Here is a 27,412-nt window from a genome sequence, read left to right as displayed (position 1 = left end):
CATTTGTTTTTTTATTGCTGAGTTTGGTGAGCTCTTAATATATTTTGGTTATTATCCTCTTATCTGATATATGGCATATAAAGATCTTCTCCCATTCTGTAAGGGGTCTCTTTGTTTGGGTAATGGCTTTTTTTGCTGTGCAGAAGCTTTTTAATTTGATGTAGTCCCACTGGTTTATTTTTGTTTGTCTTCTTTTTAACTGAATTTGTATCATTGAAGCTGCCTTTAAAACTTATATGGAAAAAATGTTCTCCTCTAAGGATTTGATGGTTTCTTTCTAACATCCAAGTTCTTGATCCATTTGGAATTTACTTTTGTGTTTGGTGAAATATAGTGGTTCAGTTTTATTCTTCTGCATGTTTCAACCCAATTTTGCCAACACCATTTGTAGAAGAGACTCTGGGCACCTTTGACAAAGATTAGATGTCCATAAGTTTGGGGCTTATTTCTGGACTCTAAGTTCTATTCTACCAGTCAGTGTGTCTATTATGTTCCAGTACCAAGCAGTTTTTATATTACAATGGCCCTATAATACAGGTTGAGATTGGAGAGTGTTACAACTCCAGTTCTGTTCTTTCTACTCAAGATTGTTTCGGAAATTCTAGGTATTTTCTGGTTCCAGATAAACATTTGTAGCTTTTGTTCAATTCTCCTAAAAAAAAAAAAACTGGATGGGATCTTGATGGGGACTGCATTAAATCTGTATAAGGCTCTGGATATTATATTCATTTTAATGATGTTATTTCTTCCAAATCATGAACATGGAACATCTTTCTATTTCCTTGCGTCATTTTCTATTCCTTGAATAATGACTCATAATTTTCAGTATACAAGTCTTTCACTACTTTTGCTAGATTTATTCCTAGATATTTTACTGTTTTTATTGCCATATTAAAAGAGATTTCCGATTTTTTTCTTCTAACTTAATGTTCGTACAGAGGAATACCACTGACTTTTGTATGTTAACTTTGTAGCCTGACACCTTACTATATTGCCAGATAATTTCCAAGAGCTTCCTGTTGAATTCTTTAGGTTTTTCTATGTATACTATCAGATCATCTGCAAACAGTGAGAATTTGTCTTCTTCTCTTCCAATCTGTACCCCTTTAATCACTTGCTCTTGACTGATTGCTATGGCAAGAACTTCCAACACTATGTTGAATAGTAATGGTGATAGTGGGCAGCCATGTCTAGTAACTAATCTAAGGGGGAATGCTTCCAGGGGAGGTGCTGGGTGTTGGCACACCCAGTTAACTACATATAGTTACTGTGTGCAAGGGTATGTGCAAGGACCTGCGTTCAAGCTCTCGTCTCTCCATCTGCAGGAGGGACACTTCATGAGCAGTGATGCAGGTCTACAAGTGTTTGTCTTTCTCTCTCCCTCTTTAATTCCCCCTCCCCTCTCTATTTCTCTCTGTCCTATTGAATAAAAAGAAAGAAAGAGACAGAAATAGAAAAAAAAAGAGTGAGGTGGGTGGGGTGGGGATGGCCACTGGAGTGGTAAAGTCATCGTGTAGGCACCAAGTCCCAGCAACTGAAAAACAGGGGGTTACAATGATATTAGAGATAAAAGGAGAAACCAACAAAGGAGTATTATGAAGTCATAGGGAAGAGGATGCAGTAAAGGAGACTGATAAGACATTCTTTAGGAGCAGAGTCAGACAAGTGGCTCCAAAAACTAAAGGAAAGTCTGATACATGTCAAGTCCTGCTCTACTATATCAAGTACAATGAAGACTGCAATTGTAGAACTCTTTTCATTTGGTAATGTAAACTAGACCAATGACAAGAATTTTGGAGAAGTGATAGTAGGCAAAATTTGGTTACAGTGGGTTTAAGAGGTAATGGCAGAGGAGGAATTTGAGACAAGAGATGCAATTTGAAGACAAAGACTGTGGTGAGGAGCATGAAAGTAAGTGACAGCTGAAAAAGTAGAATCAAGAGGGATCCCTTCATCTTTTCTTGCCTAGTAATTTAAATGCCCAAGTTTCTTATAAGGAAGGAATAAAAACCTAAGCTATCTTTATGTATAGACTACATATTTCCTGGGGCTTTTCTAACTAGTTCTAGCTAAATGAGTCTATATGGTTCAACCTGAGGATTCCACAGAATTTACATCATGGAGAATTTGTCTTATACACAGGTAAGCTCTACAACCAATGTTGAAAGATGCTCTAAAAACTGTTTTTTTGAAAAACTTCTGCACATCATAGGATGCCTCCACCTTAACAGATACACTCCTTACAATGTGAGAAGAGAATCTTTATATCACACATATCAGATAAAAGCCTAACAAATAACCAAAATACATAAAAAGCTCAGTAAACTGACACTAAAAAACAAGAAAATGGCACAAGGATATGGACAGGAACTTCACTAAAGAAGAGATCCAGGGAGCCAACAAGCACATGAAAAGGTACTCAAAGTCACTTATCATTGGAGAAATACAAATAAATGCAACAATGAGATAGCACTGTACACCTGTGTTTGGAATTAAAGTGGAATATTAATACAATTTCTTCGCTTCATACATACATGGTAATTCTGTCTACTACTAGTCTACTACTGGTATTTCTTCAACTTGGAATAAGCAGAATAGAGTTGAGACCTTCTGCTGCCAAATTAATAAAATGCAGACTTATGGGAACAGAGAAAATAGCTTACTGAATAGCAAACAAGATGTGCACAATATAGTTCAACCACAGGCATTATATGAGAGTTACTATCACATCAGCGAAACTCTGGTGCAGTGGTCTCTCTTTCTCACTGTCTCTCTGAGTGAAAAGCAATCCTGGAGGATGGAAGTTATACATGTTTGAGGTCCATGTCTGACAAAACATACAGGCATACTATCTTCCTCCTCAACAATGTCATTTTATTTTATTGCCCATCCCACCCCAATTTCATGGCAAAATCTACTTTGTGTCATATCTTTTTAAAATCATGAATATCAAGGTGCAAAGAGTTGAATATATACATTACAGAGTGCAAAGACCCTGGCCCATACCTGCAGAGAGGGAGTGTCATGATAAGTGAAGCAGTGCTGTAGGTATCTCTGTCTCCCTTTTCTCTTTCAATTTTTTGTCTCTGTCCAAATTAAATAAATAAGATATATATATATATATATATATATATATATATATATATATATGGCATTTGCTATAATAATATAAGGAGAAACTCTGGTATATCAGTGATAGCTTTTTCCATTTATTTTGGGAGCCACTGTGTATGGCCTGGCAAGGTTTCTGAAATAAACCTAAAATTTACAAGATATTCCTGTGCCCTACTGTCAAATCAGGGTTAGCACCTTTTTGTACATGTCTCTGCTGCCCAGACAAATTCAAAAATTAATTTCCACAAGCCTATTACTTTTGCTACAACTATATACAATTTCCAATATATACTTGACTTTCTCATGTTGACCTTTATAATCCCTTACTGTATTATTTGGGCATTTCATCCTTTTCTCTGAAAGAGATGAAAATCTCCTTTGCCATAACTTTAAGTATGATTGAGAAGGGTTCACCTTCCCATTTTCAAGTGGTTTAATAATATGAAATCATCAAAACAATATATATCTTCTGAGCTAGCACATGCTTATTGTGCTGATTACCATTTATCCTTCCTGTCCCTCAGTGAACAAGAAAGATGAACTCTGCAGAACGGAATATGACTTTTCTATAGATAAATGTTTCAACTCTAGTTCAGTTACACATTTCCCCACAGAGGGAAAAAAATACCATACTCTTTTTATTGTCTTGCTTCATTTTCTGCTCTACATGCTTTCCCCCTTCCCTAAATGCAACAACGCTTCATAATCAGAGGTCACTTATATACCAATTTAAACCATCAAAGAACACACTTTTAAAATGGGCTCTAAGGACCAAAATAGAGGCCGTTAGGTCTATACTCAAATCATCTTCTATAATTTAAAGCACTTACCCAACATAAATACTTGGTATATAATTTGAGGGCAGAAATGAATGTGAACCTTTCCAAGGAGAATAGAATGTTCCTCAAGTAAACGAAACTGATGAAAAAGCCCTGATCTGAGAGAAAAGAGAACAGTGTGACTTGACTGTGTTAGACACTAAAAAGAACTTTACATACTCTCTAATCTAATCCGGACAAAATAAGCAATGCTTTGAAGCATTTTTATCTCTAGGTGAGAAAGTATAAGGAACTGGAATGCAAAATTATGACAATTAGGTGTTCTTTTTCTCTAAACCACAGCAAAAACCTCAGTGTTAAAAGCTATAATGAGTTAAAAGCTATAATGGCCATAGAAAATCACCTCCCCTTAGTTTTCTCATCTGTAAGACAGTTATGTATTCTCTGTTATACACACCCACGATTCTATATAATGTTGAAAGAAGATAACTATTCTGAGTTATTAAAATGAAACCATTATTAGAAAGGAGCCTACCATCTGACCTGGGAACTGCTTTCCTAGGGATCTATTCAAAGAAAACAGAAAAGATATCTAAAGAGATATACCTATGTTCACAGTAGCACTATTTGTAATAGTCCAAATTTGGAAGCAAAAATAAAATTAAATGATAAATGAGTGACTAAGAAAGTTGTGATACTAAGAAAGATATGATATATATCATGTGTGTGTGTATTTATGATAGCTGTAAGAAATGATGAAATCTTCCCTTTTGCTACAACTGAGATGGAGCTTGATAGAATCATGTTAAGGGATATAAACCAGAAAGGGGATAAATATTGGATGAGACTTAAGAAATAAAGAATGAAAAATACAGAGGATTTCTGGGAGGTGTAGCCATGGAGTAAGGGTGAACTGAACAGAATCTTGCCCAAAGCAATAAATATCTACAACTATTGATCAGAACAAACTACAGCTAAGACGTCCACAGAAGCAATACTGCCTCGGGTGCATGGGCGGGGTGAGAAGGGTTGAGAAGTAGAGTGGTACATGATTGGAACCAAATACACACAGAGGTTAAGAGCTCCCACTACAGAACCATTTTCCCTTTACACACAGCCAAGAAGTGCTGGCTGTAGAAGAGAGGAACCTATCAGCTTTAAATCCATGACCTCTGGGTGTTAGCCTACTGAACAAGGTCACAAGACATTTCTGAGAAAAAGAAGTCTGTTCTATCACCAAACAAAGGGAAACACACATAAAGGAAATTTGTGGCAGCTGGCAGCTTGATGGTAAATTGAGTCCTGCTTTTCTGAACACAGCAGCCTCTGAGCAGTAAACCCCTGTGGTTTGGTTTCAGACTTAAATTATACAGAGAAAACAAGTATACACCACACAGCTCAAGAAAATAACAAAAAAACATAACCCCAGCCCCAACCTCCCACCACCCTGCATATAAAAAAAGGGAAGCCCAGTAATCACAGAAACAGCACCAACTGCTGGCCAACAACAATCAACCCAACATAAGGGCATAAACAGAAACACTGCACAAACTATAGTGGTTATCTGTTGTTGGGGCTATGTGTAAGCTTGATAGAGCTTAGGGAGAACTCCCCCCATCCTTGGATAGAGGTCTGAGAAGATACCCTCTTGGTTAGTCTCTCTCAACAGAGGTGAGCAAAGGGGAGAAGCTCAGACTTAGTTCTTTCCTTCTTGACTCTCAGGCCCACAGAAACCCCAATACCTCTCCCCATTAACTGCAGGCCACATGGCCGCCTACTTAAAGATTCACTTACTCTAAGTCACCTTCTGATCACAGAAGAACACACCTTATCACACACTCCTAGCAGTGCCCTTTGATGTCCTCAATTTGCATCAAACCTTGCTTATCTTCTATTTTGCCTTAACTGGTTCAACCCCTCTCTTCCCCTCAAACACCACTGGGTAATTAAATGCCTGCATCAGGAGACTAATTATTTTGACCTTTATGTATCTGCATCAATTCTTGTCATACCAGCCCCCTACGATAGGGGCAAGCCAACCTTTAAGAAACCTGTAATTTCTGACATATTTCAATAATAATTCCCTTTGTTTGGTTTTCTATTTAACTCATGTCCACCCGCTAATAAAGGAGATCTGAGCACGCTGCAACTCTCCCCGGTGTCTTTTATTTTGTGTCATCTCTGTCGCGAGCGAGAAAGACCGGTCCGTTACCTTTCCCCTGGAGATCACCCCGCCAGAGACCCCGACAATCTGTGGGTTTGGGGATGAGGCAACAGATTTTTGGTGACAGGAGTGGTGAAATTAAAAAAAAAAAAAAAATGAAACAGTAATCAAAAGCTTCCCCAAGAACAAAAGCCCAGGTCCAGATGGTCATACTAATAAATTCTATAAAACATTCAAAGAATCTAACACACATTCTCCTAAAAACTTTCCAGAAAACAGAAGAGAAAAATACTCCCAAGCACATTCTATGAGGCTAACATCATCTGATCCCCAATGTAAGAAAGGAGTCCATTAAAAAAGGAAAACTATAGACATATCCCTGATGAACATTGATGCAAAGATCTTCAGCAATTGAATCCAACAACATATTAAGATAAGAATCCATCAAGACCAAGTGGAATTCATCCCTGAAAAACAGTGATGGTTTTTCAATCAGTGTGATCAACAAAAAAAAAAAGAAAAATCACATGATTTATCAATTTACACACACACACACACAAAAGCATTTGACAAGATCCAACACCCATTTATGATAAAGGCCCTCAAGATATTAGGAGTGGAAAGAAAATTCTTCAACATAAAAAAGGCTATATATAACAAACCCACAGCTAACATCATACTAGATGGGGGAAAATTGAAAGTTTTCCTCCTAAAATCAGAAAGAAGGCAAGGATGTTCATTCTCACCACTTCTATTCAACATAGTCCTAGATGTGCTTGCCACTGCAATCAGGCAAGAAAGAGATATTAATGAAATCCAAATTGGAAATGATGAAGTTAAATTATCATAATTTGCAGATGACATGTAGTTTAGCTAGAGGAGCCAAAAACTTGACCAAAACATTGCTGGAAATCATCAATAAATTTAGTAAAGTAGCCAGTTACAAAATCAATACTAATAAATCTGTGGCATTTCTTTATACAAAAGATGGGCCAAAGGAATGCAAACTGAAAGAAGCAATTCCATTCACAAACTGCAAAGATAAAATACCTAGGAATAAATCTAACAAAGGGGGTGAAGGACCTTTTTCAATAAAAACTATAAGAGATTGTTAAGAGAAATAGAGAATAACACACACACACACAAAAAAATGGAAGAACATCCACTGTTCATAGAAGAGAAGAACAAATATTACTAAAATGGCAATCTTCCCAAAAGCAACCTAAACATTCAATGCAATCCCTATTAAAATCGCAAATGACATATTTTTTTAAAATTTTTATTTATAAAAAGGAAACACTGACAAAACCATAGGATAAGAGGGGTACAACTTCGCACAATTCCCCCCACCAGAACTCTGTATCCCATCCCCTCCCCTGATAGCTTTCCTATTCTTTAACCCTCTGGGAGTATGGACCTAAGGTCTCAAAGACATATTTCAACAAAATTGAACAACTTATCCAAAAATTGTGAGGAATTACAAGAAATCATGAATAACTAAAGTTCTCCTGAGGAAAAAGAAGAAAAATAGAGGCATCACAATTCCCGACTTTAGTTTTTAGTACAAAGCAAGAGTAGTTAATACAGTGTGGTGCTGGAACAAAAATGTACATATGGACCAATGGAGCTGCATAGAGACTTTAGAACTTAACCTACACATGTATAGGCACCTTATATGACAAAGGGGCCAAAACTGCCCAACAGAGAAAAGAAGGTCTCTTTAACAAATGGTGCTTGGAGAACTTGACAGCCACATGTAGAAAAATGAGACAAGACCACCAGTTAACATCATACATCAAAATTATCTCAAAAAAGACAAAAGATATTACACCTGAAACTATAAAATACCTAGAAGAACAAATCAGTGAAACATTTCATAACATTAACATAAAAGATATATTTGGAAACTTCACCCCATGATCAAAGAAGACAAAAGCAAAAACGAACAAAAAGGACTATATCAAATTGAAAAGTTTCTACACCTCAAAAAAAGATTCCATAAGGATAAGCAGGAAGCCTAGCTACTGGGAGAACATATCTGCACACCATATTTCAGACTAGCAGTTGATAGTAAACATCTAGAAAGAACTCACACAGTAAGGTAGGGGTAGAAAACATAATAGTTATGCAAAGAGACTCCCATGTCTGAGGCTCTAAAGAACTCATACAGCTCAACAAAAGAAAACAACCCAACAAATAAGTGACCAGAAGATATGAATAGACTGTTCTCTAAAGAAGAAATGCACATGGCCCACAGACATGTGAAAATGTCCCAATTTACTCAACACCAGAGAAATGCAATTTAAAGCCATATTGAGATTCCACCTCACACCTGTGAGAATCAACTTCATCAATAAAATAGGAAAGTATAAGTGTTGAAGAGGATGTAGAAAGAGTAATTTTATTACACTGCTGATGGGACTGTAACACTGGCACAACCACTTTAGAGAACTGAATGGAGAATCCTCAATGAAATACAAATGGAAATACCTTATGATCCAGTAATCCCACTCTTAGGCATTTATCCAAAAGAGACAATAACACTAATTCAAAGAGATATGTGTACCCCTATGTTTATAGTTGCATTATTCACAAAAGCAAAAATACCCTTCAACAGATGACTGAATAAAAGAGTTATAGAACATATACTTGTTAGGAAATTGTGAGGATGTGGTTGAGCTTGGCAAGGCTTGACTTGAGGGCACATCCATCCTGTCAGTCTCTCTCTCTACTGAGAGGTCAAGCAAGGATGGACACAACCCCCCAAGGCTTGCCTCTTCTTATCAGACTCCCTGCCTCACAAAGCACCCTGCATTCCAGATTCCATTGCCGGCTCCGTTATTATCTACATAATCATTGTTTTGCCTGAAAGATTCCCCACCCATTCCATTCCTTTGATCTATCTTCTTTCTACCTTCAAGACCCTCCCTGCCTGCAGGGTATTATTTATCCTACTAGTTAAAACCCTCTCAACAGTTGCTAAGGAAGTTCCAACCTTTCCCAGCCCCTTTGCCTTTCTCCACCACTTTCTAAACCATGTCAAGCCATTTCCGTTTCTGACTTGTCACTTCCGGGTCTGAATCTTAAAAGCCTTGGCTCTCTGATGAATAAAGAATCCAATCGCCTCTGTTCCTGAGTCATCTCTCTCGCATCACTAAGTGAGTAGCAGCCCAAGCTGGCTCCGGTCATGTTCTCTCCAACCCAAAGAGTAGTAGCCTGAGAAGAGGCACCCACACAGTAGCAATACTCTGTGGAGTACCAATCAGCAATAATATTGTGTCCTTTGGGATGAAATGCATGGAATTAGAAAATATTATGTTTAGTGAAGTAATTGAGGTAAAGGAGAACTACAGAATGGTTTCACTCATATGTAGAATATAGAGAATGAATGCAGAAACATGAAAACAAACAGCAAAACAAAACAAAAAAGTCAACTCACATCCAAAATGGGAAAACGTGGGGTTACCTGAGGGTTAGGGGAAAGAACAGTGTGAAATTATACTCCTATTAACTTATATTACTATAAATCAGTATTGATTCAATATGTCAGGTGTGAAAAATAGATTTAATACTTCCAGTTATCTAGCTGCCTAGATCATATCTCTGTGCATATATTCTTTAACCTCTGAGTACATATTCTTTAGTATTTAATATCTCAGATTTGTAAGATTATCAAATCCTAACACTAGGCTTAAACTGCTTAAACAGCTCTAAAAACATATTTATATTCATATTATCTGAATACGTAGGTTAACTACAACCTTAGGCCAGATAGATCAAAACCATTTGGCCTTGTCAGTATCTAAGATACTGTTAATAGTAGATATCCCTAAAAGGCATAAAGTCAAGTATATTACAGAAAATCCTAACGATTGGATTTTCAAAGAAAAACATACTCCCAACTAACTTGGTTATAATAATAGTTATTGATATTTTAAACTCTTTCTAAGACTACAAGGAACTCTTCCAATTCTCTTTAAGATTCATAATTTTCCTAGTCCTGGAAACCTGCTCGTATTTCTTGATTTTTCTTCTCTCTGATCTCTTACCCTCTTATGCTTCTTCTGTTGACCTCAACTAAATCAAGGCTTCCACCATACAATGTTAGACTTAATCTTGTTACTGAAGGTTGTTTCCAGAGTTGCCAAGCCTGAGACGCCAACCTCGTAACTCATCTAACCTGGTGAGATTTTTTCTTTTAATTTATTTTTATTAATTTATTTGTATTTATTTATTTATTTCCTTTTGTTGCCCTTGTTTTGTTGTTGTTGTTGTTGCTGGTCTTGTAGTTATTATTGTTATCTTCATTGTTGGATAGGACAGAGAGAAATGGAGAGAGAAGGAGAAGACAGAGAGGGGGAGAGAAAGACACCTGCAGACCTGCTTCACTGCTTGTGAAGCGACCCCCCTGCAGGTGAGGAGCTGGGGGCTTGAACTGGGATCCTTACGTTGGTCCTTGCGCTTTGCGCCACCTGTGCTTAACCCGCTGTGCTACAACCCAACTCCCGAGATTTTTTTTTTCTAACACATGTGGCTACCTAGTTCCACTTCAGATGGCATGTTTTCTAACACAGTTACAAATACTAGGTACAGGCTAGAGCCTATGATAGTAGGTACATGTCCACAAGCAAGGGGCAATTATATAACTCAAAATAAAAGTGCTTAATAGCCCTCTGTGATTAGACTTAGAACTAAAAAGCCTGGCATTCAAGTAGAATGGCCTAGAGAAGTCATCATAAATTCTCTAATTATATACTTATTACTTAGGCCTAAACATCCTTCTCTCCTGTTGTAATACAGCCCATGAATAGGACTTAGAGGCTTGATGAGCATATAGCTGCCAAATGTACAGCAGATGTCAAGCTGACCCCAGGACTGAACTTAAGCACCCCCCAGGTGAAAGTAAATCTCTCTTTCTGTACTCCACTTTCTGGGTTTCCTCCTTTCTTACATGCTCGTGGCCCTGCCATGGCTGCTCCTCTTACAACTTGTGCAAGTCTTGAACTTTGGTAATTAACTTACTTCATGATCCTGGCCTATTCTTATCCCTGATTATTTTTTTGTAACAAAAATATACCATACTATACTGCTGTACCACCAGTTAATAAACCTGATTGCTTTAAACTTGCACCAAGTTATGTTATCCCTTCTTCTTTTATTTTTAATTACAATACTTTCCCACCCCTTACTTCACTTCCTTCAATCACTTTATCACTCAATTAACTATACAAAAGGAAGGAAGAAATACTCCTTCATATTTTTGAATCTCTTCTGACAGAGTACCAGTTTTGTCGTTACCTCTTGATATGCTTCAGAAGAAACAATATACATCTAGCCAAGAGTTATACTGGCAAAAACTATATAACACGTAAAGACAATTATTATCCCTATGACACTCTTTTTGAATCATTAAAGAAGTAAATGCAGAAAAACTTGAGGCTAAGATCCCACTAAAAACCTAAGTCTAAGTCCTTCCTAACTTGAAGTCAGATCCCATAAACCTAATATGGGATGGGATGGATACAACAAAGGACACTCAGCATTTTAACAAGTGGGAGAATGTCTAACCTTGTCAGATAAAAAAGTGACTATAAAAGCTAGATAACATCAAGAGACTGGCTCATTTAATGATGGCCTTTCTGGCCACTATCAGTCTACCCCATCACCCAGGGGCATCAAGAAGGAATATTTTAATTTCCCCATATGTAAGATGGATATAGACCTCTGATAAATCCCTCCCTCCACCACCACTGGCCATACCCACTGGAAATGTCATTATAATCCCTTTTGTAGGCTTCTTCAGGACCATACCCCACTATGAACTAGTAATGGTAGAGACTGCCCCACTCTCTGAAGAGAGTCAGCCTACTCTGCCACTTGAGGAAAACTGGCACTGAAATGTGTGCAGCCTAGAATGTTCTCAGCTGTGACCATGGATTTGGAGCTCAGATTGACAAGGGCTCCTGTGCTAAATATGAATAGATATGGGCTCTGGGTTAGATCACCATGTTAAAGAGTTAATAGCATTTAAAGATTTTCTTTAGGCTTGTGAGCAACTCTCTGCCCTAATCCTGCTTTCCAAATTCAACTCTGATACCATGTCCCTAGAAAATATTTCTAGTTCACCCTCATGTTGCCTATCAAGCTCAAGCAAAGATTATTAAAACAGAGACTCCTAGAAACATTCCCAAAACAGACTTCCTAGCTTCCTTCTACCCAAAGGTCCCTACATTCATCTCTTGTATTTATACTTTATGGTTCCTGCTTATTAAACATTTTGACTTTCTTTCCATCTTATTGCATTTTACCCACCAAGTTGCAGATGCTACTATGATTCCATCCTAACTCGCCTGCTTCCTAGAACCTCACCGCTCCAGAATCCTGCCCCACTAGGAAAAGACAGAAACAGGCTGGGGGTATGAATAGACCTGCCAATGTCCATTTCCAGTGAAGAAGCAATTACAGAAGCCAAAACTGCCACCACCAACTGCACCCAAAAAAAAAAAGAATTTTGGTCCAGAGGGATAAACAATAAGGAAGAAAGGGGTGAGAGGAAGGCAGGCAATGGTGCACCAAGCTAAGCACACACAGTATGAAGTGCAAGGACCTAGGATCTAGGTTTGGGCCCCTGCTCCCCACCACAGGGGGTCCTTTTCAGAGCGATGAAGTAGGTCTGCAGGTGTTTTTCTCTCTCCCTCTCAGTCTCTCCCTCCTCTCTTAATTTCTCTCTGTCTTATACAATAAAATGGGGGGAGGATGGCCCCAGGAGCAGCAGATTCAAGTGCCAGCACGGAGCCCCAGTAATAATCCTGGAGGCAAAAAAAAAAACAAAAAAAAAAAAAACACCACAATAGGGAAGTTTCCAATGGAGGGGATGGGCACAGAACTTAGGTGGTAAGAACTGTATAGAAATTGGAAATGTATGGAAAAATACCTCTATTACATTTATACCCCTTACAATCTTGTAAATCAACATTTAATCACTGATAAATAAAACATAAAAAAATACAGGGTAGGAATCAAGTAGATACAATCTATTATAACAGATTCAATAGAGAATGGGAAAGCTATCAGGGGAGGGGGTGGGATATGGAGATTAGGTGGTGGGAATTGTGTGGAGTTGTACCCCTCCTATCCTATGGTTTTGTTAATTTATCCTTTCTTAATAAAAAATAAATTAAAAAAAAAAAAGAAGGGAAAACACAAGTAGAACCTGAACTGGAATTGGCATGTTGCACCAAAGTAAAAGACTCTGGGATGGTGGTGGGGTGGGTGGGAATACAGGTCCAAAAAGGGTAACGGAGGACCTAGTGGGGGTTGTATTGTTATATGGAAAACTGAGAAATGTTATGCATGTACAAACTATTGTATTTACTATGGAATGTAAAACATTAATTCCCCAATAAAGAAATTAAAAAAAATAAAAATAAATAACAGATTCAAGAACTCTAAAGAGCTAGAGAGAGAGCACTGGAAAGCCAGAACATGATGATAAAGGAAGACTACAGTTGGTGGTGGGTGTAGTATGCTGACACCTATCATAGGGAGATAAAAGACTGTATGCGATACAGGTGTTATGACATTTTAAAGCCTCTAGAATTGAAGAGATCCAGTGAATGCCAATAAATGAGTCTCTGTGGATTAGCTAATCATTTCATATAATGAAAATACAATGAGCTTTTCCCACCGTGAAGACAAAGGCGAAGGCATGTGAAAAAAAAAAAAATGCCTGCTGCTCCTAATTACTTTCTTCTAGTAGCTTATACCTTTGACTGAAGTTACTTCTTAAATTCTTAAACACTGTGCACTATTCAAAATTTAACCATTCCTCATTCACTTGAACGTTTATTAAATGTCTCCTCTACTCATGACATTCAAAAGGACATGTAAAAATGAGTAATAATAGTTAGCATATCAAATACATGTATCAAATGTTAAGAAGTGAGACTAGAGAATCATGTAACAAATGAAATAAATGCTTATAAATAAATTGTCTCATATCCTGTTTTGTAAAAGGAGGCTGAAAGTGTATTCAGATTACATAGTGATTTCAATAAAATATTATATCTACCCAACAATTAAAATTGGAGGATTGACTTTTCTCAGCTCATTAGCTAGACATGTTCATTTTATATTCCAGTACTGTTTCTTACCATAAGGTTCTACAAGCTCCAGAAAAGATTTATGCAATGTGCTTACATAGTTGCATAATTTTATGCTGACAAGACTGTGGATCAAAACTCAGAGAAATAATATAGTGCAAACATGATTAGCAGATGCTGGGATCTTCTATGGCTGGGCTTTGTCAAAAGCAGGATCAGGTGTTACAAAAAGACATGCATTAAATTGCATTTTCTATGACTACGCTTTAAATTGGAATACAGAGTAATGCCATATGACAAATAGAGTAACTAGTTCATTACTGAAATAGCTACTAAAGAGGGACTTTTTCTGTTGCTGTTGGTTTTTGGAACAATGAGTATATGAAGTTTAAACCATTTATCTTACATTCCCAATTATTATTTCTTTAACTGTGTTTTTCATTTTTCTTGTCTACTGCAGTGCAACTAAATTTTGGTGATGAGCATAATGTAGTATATGCCTATGTTGATACGTTAGTCTGCATACCTGAGACATAATATTCTAGACCAATATTACTTCAATTTTGCAAAGAACTTAGTATGTAAGGATTATTTTTAAATGTTGTCTTATGAAGATTAATGATTTCAAACCAGCAGTAGAAACATTAAAATAGCTTTAACTGGCATATATGCTTAGGCTACATGAAATCACCTGTTAGTAATGATCATGCCAGAGATCTATAACAACACATTTTTTTTATTTATAAAATGGAAATATTGACAAGACTATAGGGTAAGAGGGGCACATTTCCACACAATGCCCATATCCATTTTTAAAGAAATTTCCTGTGGATCAAACATTCCATTAAAATGCAAAAGACCTTTAATATTTGCAAAGATTTTTTTTTAATTTTATAATCAAAGAACAGAAAGTAGTCATGGTAAAATATTTAATGTATATTTTAAAATAATTATTGATTTATTTTCATGAGAGACCAAAGCACTGCTCAGTTCTGGTTTATGATGGCACCAGAGACTAAAAAATATAGTATTTATTAATATTTATCTAAATATTTTTTGGCTGGAAAAGCATTATACTGCTTAGAGTGTAGGACTTGCAAGGCCTTTGGCACTACATATACCAGAGTGATGTTCTGGTTTTCATAATCTCTCACTCTGATTAATCAAACATAACCAATCAGTCAACCAATCTTTTTAAAGTATTTATTAGGCACATACTAAATGTTTCAGGGTTCTACATACATTATTTATTTATTTTTTTTATTTAAGAAAGGATTAATTAACAAAACCATAGGGTAGGAGGGGTATAACTCCACACAATTCCCACCACCCAATCTCCATATCCCACCCCCTCCCCCGATAGCTTTCCCATTCTCTATCCCTCTGGGAGCATGGACCCAGGGTCATTGTGGGTTGCAGAAGGTAGAAGGTCTGGCTTCTGTAATTGCTTCCCCGCTGAACATGGGCGTTGACTGGTCGGTCCATACTCCCAGTCTGCCTCTCTCTACATTATTTCTTTTATAGTTTGTATTTCACAGGTGAGATAAAGGAGACTCACTACAAATCTCACAGTCTAAAGTTGAATGCTAGCATACAAAATTGCACTGATTTCCTGAAAACAACATTTACTCACCCTATATTTGTGCATTCTTTCTTGAAGATACTCATTAGAAGAAAAAGGGGCAAGTGGTGGCACACCTGGTTAAGCACACATGCTACTCATTAGAAGAAATAAGATTTGAAGACATCAAGAATGGAATGTCAACCCTTCACCCTCATTACTCAGGTAAGATCTTTCATAGAACTGATTCTCTAATTTCATTCCAGGAGGTTCACTTCCTAACAAAGTCCCAAAACCTAGATATAGACCAGGTCCCATGAGATAGAGCATATGTTCACATGTATCCATAAATTAGGGCAAAATATATACCTGAAAGCAAAAATACACAATAGCCAGTATTGAGTCAGTATAGAGTTCATAATGAAATAGTGTCTACTGGGAGTCAAACGGTAGCACAGCAAGTTAAGCGCACGTGGCACAAAGAGCAAGGACCCGCATAAAGATCCCGGTCTGAGCCACAGGTTCCCCACCTGAAGGGGAGTTGCTTCACAGGCAGTGAAGCAGGACTGCAGGTGTCTTATCTTTCTCTCCCCCTGTCTTCCACTCCTCTCTCGATTTCTCTCTGTCCTATCCAACAGAGACGGCATCAACAACAATAACCACAACAATAAAACAAGGGCAACAAAAGGGAATAAGAAATAAATATTTAAAAAAAAAGAAATAGTATCTACTTAGACTTAGATACCCTCCTCACCTACTTCCTATTACAGTTCTCTCACTCACTCCAAAGATAACCTTATCAAAGCAAGGACTGCAAAAGCTGAATAAGTGCAAGAGACTGGCATACTTTAACAATGACTCTTTAGTCACTAACAGGCCACCCCATCAGCTGGGTCCCTCTTCAGGGAGTCCTGAGATTCCCAAACAGACTTGATGGGCCTAGAACTCAAATAAATCCCTCTCTCCATTGTTACTGGTCATCTCTATCAGGAAAAACACAATACACCCCTTGCCCTCAACTTGGATCAACAATGGTAGAGAATGTTCCATCCTCCGAAGGGAGGCTGGACAGCATACTCTATGCTACACCTGAGGAAAATGGGTCAAAATTGGGGCAGCTTGGAATGTTCCTACTCATGACCACAGAATGTGAGCTCAGATCTACCAGGATGCAGAGGTCGCATAGGCTCCTAAACTTATGGGCCCCAGATCACATCAAATTGATGGAGTTTACAGTCAACAATATTTATACTCCTTTGCCATATTAGAGAGCTACTCTCTTCCCTGATCCAGCTTTCTGGTCCTGTTTCCAACCATGACATCATCTCCCCAGACAATAACTTGGATCCACATGCACATCAGATTCAGGCTCAGGGTAAAAAAGGAAAAACAAAACAAAAACAAACAAACAAAAAACTAGTATAGCCATAGGCCCTTTGGAATATAACTAAAATATGCCTACTAGCTATCTACAAAATGGAGGGGCCACAACTCTTCATCTGCTTCATCTGCACTATTCCAGTCTTTAGGTCCATGATTGTTGCACAATTTGTTTGGCTTTGTATGTTAACTCTCTTTTCAACCACCAGGTTCCAGATGCTAGCATGATGCCGACCAGACTTCCCTGGACTGAGGACCTCACCAATGTGTTCTGGAACCCCGCTTCCCCAGAGCCCTTCCCAACTACTAGGGAAAGAGAGAGACAGGCTGGAAGTATGCATCGACTTGTCAACACCCATGTTCAGTGGGGAAGGAATTACAGAAGCCAGACCTTCCACCTTCTGCTTCCCACAATGATCTTTGGTCCATACTCCCAGAGTGTTAAAGAATAGGAAAGCTATCAGGGGAGGGGATGAGATACCGAGCTCTGGTGGTAGGAACTGTGTGAAGTTGTACCCCTCTTTTCCTATGGTTTAGTCAATGTTTCCTTTTTATAAATAAAAAATTAAAATTAAAAAAAAGACTTAAAGTCCTCTATTTTCTTAACTTTCTTACATCTGACAGTAGGTGCCATTTGCAAAGCTTTAAGGCAGATATAACAAGGAAGCAATTTAAATACATAACATTCAACCACTCTGCAAAAGACAAGAGAATTTTAGTGGTCTGGGAGGTGGGAAGAGGATAAGGCACTGCACTCTCAGCAATGAGATCCTGAGTTCAGTTCCTGGCAACACATGTACCAGAGTGATGTCTGGTTCTTTCACTCCCTCCTTTCGCATGAATAAATAAATAAATTCTTTAAGAAAGAAAGAAAAGACAAGAGAATTTTATTACTAGGTCTATAAATTTCATTATAAATATAGCTTCTTCCACCACCACCACCCACCCACGCACCCCCAGCCTACTTATGGCTTTAGGGTCTTGCACATAGGCAACTCCACTACTCCTTAGTAGGTTTTTCTCATTTTAAAAATTAAGATAAAGAAATAAAAAAGTGGGGGACAGTGAGAGAGAAACATCATAGCATTGATCATCCATCTGTGCTGCATCTTACTCTAGTGTCCTCCATGGCCCTCCCACTTGATGCCAGGTCTTATACCCAGCTTCTCACCTAGCAAGGTGTGTGCTTTACTGAGTGAGCTATTGCTCAGTCCCTCAAATAAAGTTTTAGTAGAACCAAATTCCTGATCCTAGTCACAAACAGCTATTTCAGCAATTAATATCTCTTTTTGTCAAGGTTATCATCTATAGTATATTAAGGGCAAGACTTTTAATTTATGGGAGAAAGCTTATTGATTTTTGCTTCCAAGTGATATCAGTAACTGCTTAACCACTAATGAAGTGTTTGTATTATATTTTCAGTCTGCACTTTTTGCACAGTCTAAACTTGGGAATGGAAGTGACTCAGCATCAGAGCACATAGCAAAACGACCAAATTGTTCAGAACTAGAAATGGTGACCAACACAGCCAGAAACCCTATGTCTCCTTTTTCAAGTTAATAAATAACCATTATATGTTCAATAATATACTGTTTCTACCATTGTACTAACCATTTCCTTGTTGAATCTTTTATAACAGAGAGGAATAGTATGGTTCAGATTGTAGACTTCAGAGACTGGCAAAGCAGAAGGCAGCTCGCCTGGATTGTGTGCCTGCTTTGCCAAGCATGCAACCCAGGTTCAAACTCAGTTCCACTGCACTGAAGGAACTTCAGTGCTGTGGCAACCTCCCCCTCCATAGAGATAGATAGATAGATAGATAGATAGATAGATAGATCCATATACACAGCCAGAGTAGAAAAACCCAGAAACAAAACAAATAAAATAAACAAACAAAATAAAGCAAACAAAATGGCTAGAGGCTTTGAGGTCTGAAAGAAGACTAAATCCTAAATGCATGTTCAGTATCACTGAGCTGCCTGATCCAATTTTTATTCTATGGTTTTGTGGAATGAAGGGAAGAGGAGGGGAAGAAAAAAGAAAGGAAGTAAGGGAGGAAGAAAGGGAGAGAGGAATGGAGGGTGGATGGGAAAGAGGAAGGAAGGAAGGAAGGAAGGAAGGAAGGAAGGAAGGAAGGAAGGTAGGAAGGAAGGAAGGAAAGAAGGAAGGAAGGAGGAGGGGAGGGGGAGGGGAAGGGGACACTGAATCACTGCTCCATCATCCTGATGCTTTCATGTGGTGCTGGGATCAAACTCGGTTCTTCACTCATGGTAAGGTGTGCACTTTACCCACTGAGTCATCTCTGACCCCCAATGTAATTTATTTAAACTCATTCTGAGTCTCACATTCTTTATAGTATCAAGTTAATCCTTCATCATTCAAATTATTTCTTCTCTTTACTAAATGAAATGTAAAAGCTCTTCAAAAGCATGATATGCCTTGCCTCTAGAGATAATCAGAAACTTAGATGAAAATGCTCAGGTTATTTTGGCCTAAACACCAATAAGGTGAAATTTATTGAAGCCATTAAGCTGGATTTTCACAGAAGGCAATTTATCATATTCATCTTTGTATCCCCAGGAGCTAGCATAAAACCTAACATAAAACACATTATTGTTAAATGATGTAAATTATTATATCTATAAATATATTTCTGTCATATCTCTTGCCAAGCCCTACAGTTGCCTTTACTTTAGAATCTGATTCTGTTCCTCCCTCTTCACTTCCATCACCGGTAATTCTCTCCTGGATTACTGCAATAATCTCTTAGAGGAGAGGACATTATCTACTTTGGCTTTACTCTGTCTAGTCTTTCATTTTTCCTTACCTTTCATTTTTCCTTAAAGATCAAATGATCTCAAAGTGGTAAAAAGATTTTACACATTTCAAAGAAACCTCCCATTTCAATTATTTATAAAATTAACATCAAATCCTTCATCAGGTCTACAAAGAACTCCACGATCTGACTTCTATCCAACAATCCTGCCTTATATCAAATTACTTTCCTTCTATCCTGTTCTTTCTTTTTCATCCATGCTAGCTTTAGATGTGTGTGTGTGTGTGTGTGTGTGTGTGTGTGTGTGTTATTTAATTCGATGGGACACAGAGAAATTGAGAGGGAAGGAAAAACAGAGGGAGTGGGAGGCACTTGTAGCACTGCTTCACCATTCATGAAGCTTCCCCCTGCAGATGAGGATTAGGGGACTGAACCCAGGTCCTTGTGCATTGTAACATATGTACTCAGCTAGCTGCACCACTGCTGACTCTGTCAGTTTTCTTTTGACCTCGTGTGTTATTTTCTTTCTCTGCTATAGCTCTGTATGAATTATTCTTTTGCCTGCTAATCCTCCACTTAGGTGCTGTGTTTCTCCTACTCAGCCTTCATACTTTAGCTTTATTTCTCCTTCCTGGGGGCCCCTTCCCTGACCTTCCTATAATAAATATGTCCTTATGGAATCATGTATGTCTCCCTCAGAAAACAGTCAACTGATATTTCTTTATTTTATTATGTAACAGATATCTATGTATCTTGCCAACCAATGTAGAGATTCTACAAAGTGAACCATTTGATTTCAATCTCCAGGTGGTTTGAGTATTCAAATTATTGTTGAACGATTTTTTACAAATATTAATATTCTTAAAGTGTGGCTCAAGATCCATCTCTGTGGCATCCTGGAATGATTTTGGAAAACACTTGAAACAAAGAATAGTTACAGAGTACTTAGAGGCATATAACACCAAAAATAAATAAAAGGGCAATTGGAAGGAAAGGCAAAACTTATCCCTTCTACATATTTGAAAATGTATTTTCTCAGACTTTGAACTTCATTTCTTTCAAGCTGTAAGAATATGTAAATCTCATAGCAGGCAACTTTTTTTTTTCTTTTTTGTCTCCAAAGACCAAAAGCTATCAAGAAGCTTAGTAAGAGAAACTGAAGTACAGCAGAATATTGCATACACATATGTAAGGGGATTTAAGAGCATGATGGCTTAATTAGAATATTTTTCCTAAAGGTTCAAATTCTTACCACATGGATATCACACCATCTGCAATGAATGCCTGAGTGGCAAGAGTTCACAATGCCTTTTTGTAAGAAATAAATTCACTTAGGGCAATCAGAACTGGCCTCACTGCTTCTCGGTTATTACAGATGGCAATATTAAATTGAGTGTAAAAGGATAAATTGTATTTTATTTCTGATCATCGCTGAAACCCGAGTGGACTTTTCACACAGAAAGAGGTGGAGAGTAGGAAACAAACTACAACAATAAAACCACAGTAGCCAAGCTTCCCCCAGTGTAGTGGGGTGGTCTGTCTTGAACATGATAGATCCTGAAAGGCAAAGTAGGCATCCTCCCAGGTGAGCTTTCTTGTCTGTACTAAATTCTCTATTAATTAAATATGGGTTGTGTTATACTCATTCACTGCAGAACATCAGGTGAGAAACTAGAATCTTATGCTAAGGGCTACAGTTGAAAAAAAAAAAAAAGTAAACAGAGCATTAAAGAGGCTGCAGACATCTGATACTAGCAGCAGAATAATGCATCTTTAAACTTGAAACCAACACACCATCAAACATGCCTGGGCATGTCTTTTGCAGCGTCATAAAACAAATCTGTACTTCTCTACTGCGCATCGTGCTGGAACAGATCCGCCTTCCAATAAAGCGAGGATAAACTGGAAAACTACTAGATCACAGGGAACCTGAATTCGAGCAATAACCACCTGAAAGCTTGATGAGTTTGTTTGTTTTTTTTAAGATCCAACATGATCTCCCCTTTATTTGCGGGGGGGGGGGGTAATGATTTACAGTCAACAGTAAAATACAGTAGTAACAGCTGTGTAACATGTCTCATTTTCCAAAGAGCAATTCAATCCCCTCCAGGTCCTCCCCTGTCATCATGTTCCAGGACCTGAACCTAACCCCCCCACCTCACCCCCCATCCCAGAGTCTTTTACTTTTGGTGCAATGCACCAACTCCAGTCCAAGTTCTGCTTTGTGTTTTTCAACTGCTGTCTATGAAGGAGATCATCCCATTTTCATCCTTCATTCATCCCTGTAGGTCCCAGAGCAAGTTATATGAGCAGCTCACCTCGGAAGAGATTCTTGCCCCAGAGGCTTGGGGCAACACAGAGCCCACCAGGCTCAGCAGAGCGCTTCCCCTCACGTCTGTCACCGCCTGACCCAGCTGCACCTGGACCCGAATTTTCTCTCCATTTAGAGTACAGCCCGGTCCTTCGACCATCTTTCAAGCCGGCCCCGAGGTAAAAATATTTGTGCTCCTCGAAGAGAAGTTCGCTCCACAGTTTAGATTCCGGCGCGAGTATTTGAATTTCTGGGGAAAGGAAGTTCAATAGTCCCGCGCACCAGGCCCCGCCCACCTTGACCCATTCAGGGACCGCCCCCTTCCAGGCCCCGCCCACCAACCTGTTTAGAAGGCGCCGGGATCCTGCAGGACTCAACTGCACAAGCACAAACTCAGTGCCTGTCCCCTAAGGGTATTGGTATGGGATTATAACTGATAGGACCTCAGCACTAGGTGAATGGTACCTTTCCAACGTAGCTAAACTGTTAAAAGCAGAGGTAATCGGGTTCTCTAAATCTTCACTTTTTAAATAATGAAATTTAATAATGAGAAACTAGATACCAGCATTTTTTGTGACTTAGCCTTTTATTCCATCCTAAAATCCCACATTACTCCAGATGCTTTCTTGGCAGTCCTACGTTTTCTGAATGTTCTGTTGAATGTGAGATTGTGCTGCAAGTGGCTTTTATTTATTTTTCTTCTGTAGGTTTTTAGCATGTTTTGAAAATCTGACCTGAGTGCCAGAGATATAACTCAGTTGGGTAGTTCACTGCTTTGTTATGTGACCAATCGAAGTTGGAGTCCAGCCCCCCCCCACCACCACCACACTGGAGGAATCTTAAGTGCTATGGTCTCTTTAATTCTCTCTTTCTCTGCCTCTACCTCTGGGGGTAAAATAATATAATATGAAAAATATATTTGTGTCAGTATTAGAAAGCCCTTCTTTCAGTAGATAACCTACTTAGTCTATATAGGATGCCCTGAAGTCAACTACTTAAAATTGGTTTGTAAAAGATTGGACTTTGTAAATTTGGGTCATGAATAGCTTTTTATATTTATACAAAGTTGCATATCTTACAAGGAATTTTCCAGATGCTGCTAGAATTAATTTCCTATTTTCTGAAGATTGTATATAATCTTCTTTTATGTAAAGCTAATTTGAGACTTACTTGTCTCCTAGTACATCTACTAGACAAAAGAGTGAGTGTTCTGCTCATCTTAATAGTTTCCATGGCTAGCTTGAAGGAATCATATTAAGTGAGATAAGTCAAAAAGAGAAGGATGAGTATGAATGATCTCACTCATGGACAGAAATTGAAAAATAAGAACAGGAAAGCACAAAGCAGAACTTGGACTGGATACTGTGTATTGCACCAAAGTAAAGAACTGTGGGATGGGAGAAGTATTTAAGTCCTAGAACATGATGGTAGAGGAGGACTTAGGCAGGGGGTTGGTTGGAGTGTTACATGGAAAACTGAGAAATGCTACACATGTATCAAGTACTGTATTTTACCATTGACTGTAAAACATTAACCTCCCCACTAAAGGAAAAAATAGTTTCCATAGCTCCAGAATGTTTGTATGCACATAATAAACACTGAACACATATCTGTTAAGTTGAATTACAGTTGAATTTAAGACTAGACCTTTTTGCCACCAAATTACTTTTCTTATATCCTTGTGTCTTTCTTATAAATTGCAGTTTTATGAAATCCCTTCTAAAATAAATGCTGACAATAATAGGCAATATATCAAGTTATTACCCTGTAGCATACTTTAAAAAATATAGGGAGGTGGCACAGTAGATAAAGTGTTGAACTTTCAAGCTATGAGGTCTCAAGTTCAATCCCCAGCAGCACATGTACCAGAGTGATGTCTGGTTCTTTATCCTCTTTCCTCGTATCCCTCTCATTAATAAATAAATAAAATGTAAAAAATAGATCCAGAAGACAGTGATTTTAGTATATTTCTAAGGAAATAAGGCAATCATGTGGAGTCATTTGTCTTCATTAATTAATATGTGTTTATTTTTGTAGTAATTCTATGATAATCAGGATAGATATTAGTATTTTTATATGTGAAGAAATAAAGTTTAAGTCCAGTTGTTATTTACCATTATTATGTGTAGGAACCAATAAAAATACACAAATGGACCCCAAATTTTCTAAATTTTTTTCCACATTTTTAAAGTTATTTTCCCTTTTGTTGCCCTTGTTGTTTTTTAATTGTTGTTATAATTATTATTGTTGTTGTTAATGCTGTCATTGTTCTTGGATAGAACAGAGAGAAATGGAGAGAAGAGGGGAAGCCAGAGAGGGGGAGAGAAAGACACCTGCAGACCTGCTTCACCCCCTGTGAAGGGACTTTCCTGAAGGTAGGGATCCAGGGCTCGAACCAGGATCCTTATGCCTGTCCTTGTGCTTTGCGCCATGTGCATTTAACCTGCTGCACTACTGCCTGACTCCCAGTGACTTCTATAGTAGTATTCTTTTCACTGACACACAATTATAAAATTATGGGAGGCAGGTAAAGTATTACGCAGAAAACTGAGAAATGCTACACATATCAACTACTGTATTTTACTGTTGACTATAAACCATTAATCACCTCAATAAAGAAATAAAAAAGCTGTATTTTTGCATTACTTCTGAAATCAAAAGAGAAGAAAAAAAGTTCGACTTGAAATAATTTCAAGTTCAAAAGATTATCCATTTGGCAACTTGAAGTCTCCTGATGTATTCACATATAGAAATATAGTGAATAGACTTAATATTTATGGCTAAAAAATAAAGTTTCAAACAATAAACTAAAAATCAATTAATTACATAATTAATTACAAGTAATGGGGGAAGTTTCATGTACAGAGCAGAGGATCAGTGCTACAATATCTGTCCTCTCTTTCTCTTTCACCCTTTATCCAAAGGAAAAAGAGAAATAAATAGTCAACAATAGTGATTGTGTCGCCCAGCCAAAAAAAAAAAAAAAAGAAAGAAAGAAAAAGAAAAGAAAATGCCAAGAGGACATTACTAGAGGTTAAAAAGAAACATGAATTTTCTTCCAAAGATTTTCATTAAAAAGAAAACATGAGGACTAGGTAGGCGTGCACTTGATTTAAGTGCACACATTACAGTGCACAAGGATCCAGGTATAAGGGGAAAGCTTCACAAGTGATGAAGTAGGGCTGCAGGTGTCTCTCTGTCTCTATCTCTCCCTCCTCAATTTCTTTCTGTTCCTTTTCTATAATAAATAAACAAGCAAATAAATAAATACATAAAGGGAGAGATAGCATAATGGCTATGCAGACTGATTCTCATGCCTGAGGCTCCCAGGCAAGTTCAATCCCTTACACCAGCATAAGATGAGTTAAGCAGTGCTTTGGGAAAAATATATATATATATTTGGGGGCCAGTTGGTGGTGCACCTAGTTGAGCACCCCTGTTTCAATGCTCTAGGACCCAGATTTGAGCCCCTGTCCCCACCTGCAGGGGGAAAGCTTCATGACCAGTGAAGCAGGGCTGCATGTGTGGTTCTGTGTCTCTCTTCCTCTCTATCATCCTCTTCCCTCTCAATTTCTGGATGCCTCTATCAAATAAATAAAGATAATTTTAAAATGTTTTTAGTTAGCTTAATTAAAAATATATATATGGGGGGCAGGCAGTAGTGCAGCGAGTTACGCTCACATGGTACAAAGCAAAACATCTGGCTTAAAGATCCTGGTTCAAGAACCCTGCTAACTACCTGCAGAGGAGGAGGGGTCACTTGACAGACAGTGAAGCAGGTTTGCACATGTCTCTCTTTCTCTCTCCCTCTCTGTCTTCCCCTCTTCTTTCGATCCCTCTCTGTCCTATCCAACAACAACAACAATTAGGATAAACAACAAGGGCAACAAAGTGGGAAAAATAGCCTCCAGGATCAGTGGATTCTTAGTGCAGGCACCAAGCCCCAGAGATAACCCTGGAGGCAAAAAAAAAAAAAGGAGGCTGGGGTGGGGTGAGATAGCATAATTGTTATGTAAAGAGACTTTCCTGCCTGAGGCTCCAAAATCCATGGTTTAATCCCCTGCACCTTCTTCTAGCTTTTGCCCTTCTTCCATAGCCAGTCAACAGCGTCAGGTTGAGCCTGATGTAAAGTTTCAAGACCTCCTTTGAATCTGGAGAGGTGGCAGTCGTTGACTATGTGGGACATAGTCTGTCTGTAGCCGCAGGGGCAGTTCGGGTCGTCTCTGGCTCCCCAGCGATGGAACATAGCGGCGCACTGGCCATGGCCTGTTGGATAACGATTGAGGAGGGCCTAATCATAACGTGCTAGGTCAAAGCCGGGTTGACGCTTGCAGGGGTCTGTGATGAGGTGTTTGTTCTTTACCTCAGCTGACTGCCAACTCTGTTTCCAAGAATCTGGAACAGAGAAGTTCAGTGTAGGCGTAGGGGACCAGATTGGGTGACGAGACGTCAAGCGTTGGACAGGATGGGCGAAGATATCCGCATATATTGGCAGGTCCGGTCGAGCATAGACGTGGGAAATGAACTTAGATGATGCCGCAACCCGACGAATATCTGGCGGGGCGATGTTGCTAAGAACTGGCAGCCATGGAACTGGGGTGGAACGGATGGTTCCAGAAATTATCTTCATGGAGGAATATAATTTGGAACCAACCAAGTGGACATAGGGGCTACGGAACCATACTGGGGCACAGTATTCTGCAGTGGAATAGCATAATGCCAGAGATGATGATCATAGTGTGGAAGTGCTCCCGCCCCATGAGGAGCTGGCCAGTCTTGCAATGATGTTATTCCTCGCGCCCACCTTTACTGCAGTTTTTATGAGATGTTCGTGAAATGACAGCGTGCAATCGAGAGTAACACCAAGATAGACTGGCTGGGCTTCATGCCGGATTCTCGTATCGCCAAGCTGCACATTAAGCTCACGCGAGGCCGAGGCATGGTGTAGATGGAAAACAGATGATACCGTTTTTTGCAGTGCTAGGGATTAGTCGCCATTTTTTACAGTAATCAGATATCAGAGACATGTCTTTCATGAGTGTTTCCTCGAGGATGTCGAACTTGGATGCCTGAGTTGCACAGCAGATGTCATCGGCGTAGATGAACTTCCTTGAAGAAGTTTCTGGGAAGTCATTGATGTAAATATTAAATAGCGTAGGAGCCAGAACAGAGCCCTGGGGGAGGCCACTTGAGACAAGTCTCCATCTGCTAGACTTGTCACCCAG

General features: G+C 38.6%; 1 protein-coding gene across 5 annotated transcripts in view; it reads right to left on the bottom strand.

Moving 5' to 3' along the window:
• Positions 1 to 22,428, bottom strand: part of NEIL3 (nei like DNA glycosylase 3) — a 75,019-nt gene extending 52,591 nt beyond the window's left edge. For 4 of the 5 annotated variants that reach the window (XM_060184625.1, XM_007528269.2, XM_060184632.1 and 1 more), the window contains exon 1: positions 22,195 to 22,428. In XM_060184625.1, the coding sequence (XP_060040608.1) occupies positions 22,195 to 22,347 (153 nt within the window). In that variant the 5' untranslated portion in view covers positions 22,348 to 22,428. The remainder of the gene's footprint in view (positions 1 to 22,194) is intronic. The other variant, XM_060184628.1, reaches the window with a different exon arrangement.
• Between the last annotated feature and the right edge of the window lie 4,984 nt (positions 22,429 to 27,412).

This window comes from Erinaceus europaeus, chromosome 2, assembly GCF_950295315.1.
Source record: "Erinaceus europaeus chromosome 2, mEriEur2.1, whole genome shotgun sequence".
Lineage (NCBI taxonomy): Eukaryota > Metazoa > Chordata > Mammalia > Eulipotyphla > Erinaceidae > Erinaceus > Erinaceus europaeus.
The sequence above is the reverse complement of the archived record's forward strand: the minus strand, read 5'-3'. Positions and strand labels throughout refer to the sequence as shown.